General features: G+C 42.6%; 1 protein-coding gene across 2 annotated transcripts in view; it reads left to right on the forward strand.

Moving 5' to 3' along the window:
* The first annotated feature begins 745 nt into the window (after positions 1–745).
* si:dkeyp-97b10.3 (NACHT, LRR and PYD domains-containing protein 1a allele 5) overlaps positions 746–6,293 on the forward strand; it is a 22,261-nt gene continuing 16,713 nt past the window's right edge. The window contains exon 1 of one of the 2 annotated variants that reach the window (XM_060875189.1): positions 746–1,145. In XM_060875189.1, the coding sequence (XP_060731172.1) occupies positions 1,102–1,145 (44 nt within the window). In that variant the 5' untranslated portion in view covers positions 746–1,101. The remainder of the gene's footprint in view (positions 1,146–6,293) is intronic. The other variant, XM_060875181.1, reaches the window with a different exon arrangement.

Consider the following 6,293-nt stretch of genomic DNA (forward strand, 5'->3'; position numbering starts at 1 on the left):
ATCAGTGAGTCAGTGTGCACTTTAGAAGGAGAAAAATCATAAAATTTATCTATGCAACACTTTTAACCCATAGACACTGTCACAAAGCAGCTTTACAGAAGTATAAAGTTTAAAATTAAGTTAGTATTTATTTCTAAAATCTATCCATAATGATCAAGCCTGAGGTGACGGTGGTGAGGAAAAACTCCCTGAGATGATATGAGGAAGAAACCTTGAGAGGAACCTTCTGCATGAGTTTCTAAGTTCTCTGATTTCCTCCAACTTACTTAACACACAAGTAGATGGCACTGTGTACGTGATGACTCACAATGGACCGGTGTCTCATCCAGGGTATAAACCTGCCTCGCATCTAGTGTTCCCAGGATAAACAGGATAAAGAGAGAGAGAGAGAGAGAGAGAGAGAGAGAGAGAGAGAGAGAGAGAGAGAGAGAGAGAGAAAACATTAGAATCAGACAGAGAGAGAGAGAGAGAGAGAGAGACAGACAGACACACAGAGAGAGAGACACACAGAGAGAGAGAGAGAGAGAGAGAGAGAGAGAGAGAGAGAGAGAGAGAGAGAGAGAGAGATGTAAGGTCATTGGCCCAAAGGAAAGAGCGGGATTTTTAAGCTCCGCCCCCTCTCGGCACAATAACATTGTTTCAGGTCAGATGCCTGATCTCTATACCATGTGCATCAGCCACAGGCGGCTCGAACATCCGCCCACATTATTAAGATCAGCGCTTTATCCCCAAACTTGAGCTTTACATGTCATTCATGTGCATCCGTGATTCTTCGTTCTTATATGGGAGGAAAAATAAACACCTACACGTGTCATCACACGTCGAAAATTCTCGGTCCTTAGTGGGCGTTGTAGATGTGTGTGTATTACAGCCGGTGTGTGTATTACAGTGTGTGTGTTTAGTCCCCGTGCAGGTGAGAAAGAGGATCAGATAAAGCTCATATTCTCACTCGTTTACATAACAAACGTCACGCGCAGGAGTCGCGTCGCACGCGCAGGTGGCTCAAATTAACACCGGCCCTTTTGTGTAGGACTTCTTCTTTGTGTGTGTGTGTGTGTGTGTGTGTGTGTGCGCGCGTGCGCGTGTGTGTGTGGATGCACTATGGTGGCGAACATGGCGAATTTCGGAGACACAAAAGACGACGGGTAAGTGACACTAATTTGTGTTATTGTGCATTAATCTATAACACAGTTATAACACATCGCTTTGAAGGCAACATTTAAAATGAAAGTGCTGACGATGCGCCATGATGCTTTTGTTTCCGGTGTAACACAGTAACGCTTTCATCCGCTCATCTATTTACACTGTGTCACAATTTTAGCTCCACTACATAGGATAGGACTTATAATAGTGTAATAAACACACTACAGGATTGTGTGTGTGTGTGTGTGTGTGTGTATGTATGTATGTATGTATGTATGTATGTGTGTGTATGTGTGTATGTATGTTTATGTGTGTGTGTATGTCTGTGTGTGTATGTGTTATTATGGTTGTACATCAGCTATTAATCCTAAATGGCAGCATTTCTCTAAACATCCCATAATCAACCTGCCATTGATCTCTTTTCAGTAAGCAACGGTATTAAAAATTGCTTTTTGACTGTTAGAAGTCTTCCATGATTTGCTTGCTTATTTAGATGCTGTGTAATAGTGGACATTTGCTGCCCTATTTATTATTGTAGCTACTGCTCATAAATGCCAACTAAAGCCATGCCAACTACTGATGCGCAGGTCAGGTTTTTTTCCAACCCGGATCAGTCCTGCTTTTATGAAATTATTGGCCCGATTTTTACAACCCACCCGCACCCGTGGGATTTGCACAAATTGCACGCAACAGGTTTTTTATATTTTGTTTTTAATGACCCGCCCCAACCCAACCCGCCCCACAGTAAAGTGACAATTTCTTTACCTGCCCCCACCCGCCCCGCGGGTCACTAATGCCAACAGAGTTCCATTGGTGCAGGAGTTAAACTTCCAAATGTTGGTGAAGGAGCAGTGGACAAGCAGATGTGCAGGTGTGATGTTACCTGGTGCAATGTGCAGGTGTGATGTTACCTGGTGCAATGTGCAGGTGTGATGTTACCCTGTGGCCCCACAATGTGCAGGTGTGATGTTACCCTGTGGCCCCACAATGTGCAGGTGTGATGTTACCTGGTGGCCTCACAATGTGCAGGTGTGATGTTACCTGGTGGCCTCACAATGTGCAGGTGTGATGTTACCTGGTGCAATGTGCAGGTGTGATGTTACCCTGTGGCCCCACAATGTGCAGGTGTGATGTTACCTGGTGGCCCCACAATGTGCAGGTGTGATGTTACCCTGTGGCCCCACAATGTGTGGGTGTGATGTTACCCTGTGGCCCCACAATGTGCAGGTGTGATGTTACCTGGTGCAATGTGCAGGTGTGATGTTACCCTGTGGCCCCACAATGTGCAGGTGTGATGTTACCCTGTGGCCCCCCAATGTGCAGGTGTGATGTTACCTGGTGGCCTCACAATGTGCAGGTGTGATGTTACCCTGTGGCCCCACAATGTGCAGGTGTGATGTTACCTGGTGGCCCCACAATGTGCAGGTGTGATGTTACCTGGTGCAATGTGCAGGTGTGATGTTACCCTGTGGCCCCACAATGTGCAGGTGTGATGTTACCTGGTGGCCCCACAATGTGCAGGTGTGATGTTACCTGGTGCAATGTGCAGGTGTGATGTTACCCTGTGGCCCCACAATGTGCAGGTGTGATGTTACCCTGTGGCCCCACAATGTGCAGGTGTGATGTTACCCTGTGGCCCCACAATGTGCAGATGTGATGTTACCCTGTGGCCCCACAATGTGCAGGTGTGATGTTACCCTGTGGCCCCACAATGTGCAGGTGTGATGTTACCTGGTGGCCTCACAATGTTGGTCTCAATCTTTTAAAACATTTGTGCTTTAAAAACAAATACAGCTCAAACCTCTTTCCAGAATTCGGTACTCGATGCAGAATCTGTCACGAGAGCTTTAAAGAGCAGGGCTTTTCTACTCCCAGACCAAATTTTAAGAAAATTCTTTAGTCCTAATTGCTATTCTCATATCTATGTAGTGTTTTGGTACATTGTCTCTATTACTACAACCTTTACTCACTGTAATATCTCTCTGCAAATATTGTTCTGCATTTGAACTGACTTTGACTCATCAGAGTAAACAGATCAACATTTCAGCCCTCGAGTGTAAAATTCACCAAGGGCACCAGTGTAATATGTTTTGGTCTGTTTTGGTAGCCGGCAGTGGATGAAACCTCAAACTGACTTATTTGTACTGCAGAAAACAGGAACTAGAAACAAACACCTGTCAGATACAGACACAGATATAGACACAGCTGCCATTTTGCATTATTCCATTACTTGACCCTGTCGTGTGTCTGCCCAAGCTTGTTTAGTGCCTTTTCAAAGAGTGAAAGAAAGATAGATAGATAGAGTGTATTCAGTAAAAAAAAAAAAAAAAAAGATAAAATTTAGTAGTTGTTATATATAGCATAGCAATAGCCTTTCCAAGCAAATGTGAAAGCGTCAGTGGAAATAATAGTGTATTAAAGGTATAATATATAAAGTGAGAAACATGTACTCACTTTATATACAGTCCTGCTCACCATTATTGGCACCCATGAAGTTTATGTACATATTGGGGAATATCTACTGAAGGAAATTTATCAAGTGAAACAACATATTACTACAGATAGCTTGTGTTTGATACAAAACAGCAAATGATAAAGAACATTTAAAAAGATAAACATTATGAGGAAGACATAGAAAAACATAATGCTTGCCATGTCAATGGTATTGGCACCCTTTGCTGCAAATCAGTAACCCGTTAATAACCCAGTAATCCTAACCCGTTGCAAATCACAAATGAGGATCACCTGTGAAGAATTGCCTCCACCCATGTTACATGAATTAGCCAATGAATGATCATTTTGGTGTTTTTAAAAGCCACCTGTTATTACCTCTTCATGTGTGACAATGGTAAAGACAAAGGAGCTGTCTGAGGACACCAGAAATGCTATTATTTGCAAGCACAAGACCTCCAAAGGGTATAAGGCCATCTCCAAAGACCTTGGTATCCCTGTTTCAACGGTGCGTAATGTTATTAAGATGTTTTCCAGGCATGGAACTGTCAAGAACCTCCCTGGACGTGGGGGAAAGAGAAAAATTGATGACAGAAGATCTTCACGAAAGAGAACCTGGACAAACCTCAAGTCTTTTGGGACAATGTTTTATGGACGGATGAAACAAAAGTAGAGCTTTTTGGTAATGCACCCAAACAGTATGTTTACAGACGGTGCAATGAAGCCTTTAAGGAAAAAAAACACCATACCAACAGTCAATCATTGTGGAGGATCCATAATGCTGTTGGGCTGCTTTGCTGCATTTGGTACTGGAGGCCTTGACCGTATCACAGGCATCATGAAATCAGAAGATTATCAAGCAATTCTAGAGCGAAATGTCTTGCCCACTGTAAGGAAACTTGGTTTGAGTCGAAGATCATGGGTCCTCCAGCACGATAAACACCCAAAGCATACCTCCAAAAGCACGCAGGAATAGTTGAAAGGGAAAAAATGGACTGTTTTCACAAATTGAAACCAGTTGGCCAGCAATGAGTCCTGATCTCAATCCAATTGAAAATCTTTGGGGGGAGCTAAAATCTGCCATTGGAGAAAGGAACCCTGCAAATGTTCAAGAGCTTGAGCATATTGCAAAGGAAGTGTGGGAGAAAATACCACCCGAGAAGTGCAAGAAGCTTAAAGATGGATATAAGAAACGTTTGGAGGCTGTCATCTCTGCCAAAGGGTGTGCAACCAAATATTAAGGAGGGGTGCCAATATTAGTGCACATGCTGGTTTTCTGTTTTTTCCTTTGGAATAATATCTATGTTGAAATAACAATTGTCTTTGTTAAATTACTTTGGACCTCCAATTAAAAGATCCTGCTGATGTAAATTTGGTACATTTTCATTAATTTGAACCCCGATCCTCCGATCAACAACCCAGAGCCTTAACCAGTTGAGTTTCCACTGCCCTCTATGTTTTGTTTAGGTCATCTAGGTTCCATCTCAGTTATGACTTGTCTTTGTTACATTTCATGTAAGCTGTGTTAGTATTAGTGTGTTACATAAAAGCAGTGCATGCACTAAATCCTGCAAATGTGGGCGATCGAGGTAACGGCGGAGGTCCGGGTTCGGTCCCCGTTTCCGCCTAAGGTTACCAAACGTGACACTTTCCTTAGTACATAAATTGTGTTTCTTAAAAGAAATTTCGCAGCTTTTGCATATGGGGTAAATTTTCCATCAGTCGACTGCATCCAGCTTGACATAGAATCTGGTACTGCTGCATTCTTTGTGCTCTACTTAATGTCCTGTATACAGATTAGGATATTCCCTGTAGGTCGTTTTTTTTATTGTGTTGTAGAATAACAAACCTGTCTGACTCATCAGCTCATCTTTAACGGAAGCCCGAAACCACTTCTTCATACAAACGCACTCGAACCCTTTTCATTATTCCAGGTGATATTCAACACTGATGTTTTTCTGGGCGCAATATTTCGCCCGTGTACGTGTGACACCTTCCTGTTTTTTAATGGAAATACCCTTCTGTAGGAGTGGGAGCAGGGTGTGTGGGGTTGACATTGACACGCTTGTCATCTTTAGGAGCTTTGTATACAAGTGAAACCAAACAGAAAAGCCTGACTAATGACCACAAGAGCTTGGCCTGACTCCAGCTAGCATTCGTCCTCGCTGTACTAGACAGTAAGTAGCGTAAACACAAACCCGTGTAAACAGCACTCACTAAACAGGCTAAACCTGATAGCATATAAGAATAATAGAAAGCTAGATATGTTTTGGAAAGTAGCTTCAGGAGGCAGATCTCAGGGATGACAGTGTGCTACAGCCATACATGTTAAAGTTCAAGCAATCATCTGGAAGAAAATGGTGTCATTTACTGAAATAGAAAGGATAGACGGTTATCCTTTCACTTTGCGCTTATTTAAGCATTAAATTTTAAGATTTTAACTTTTTCCTGTGAATTTGCAAGCCAGTAGGACATAAGAAAGTGAGACCGTCCTCTCGTTGGATGGACTACTGATCATGTCATACATTCACCTCAGTTTTTTTTTTTTTACTGATGCTAAAAATAGGTTTAACTGAGGTATTTTCCATGAAATGAAACCTAGGCTGTTGCTACGTCTACAACCTAATTTCCTTTCAGTTTTTCCACTAAGATCTTCTTGGATAAAATCCCACCCACTGTCCAGCTCTTCTCATTAGCAT

This window comes from Tachysurus vachellii, chromosome 1, assembly GCF_030014155.1.
Source record: "Tachysurus vachellii isolate PV-2020 chromosome 1, HZAU_Pvac_v1, whole genome shotgun sequence".
Lineage (NCBI taxonomy): Eukaryota > Metazoa > Chordata > Actinopteri > Siluriformes > Bagridae > Tachysurus > Tachysurus vachellii.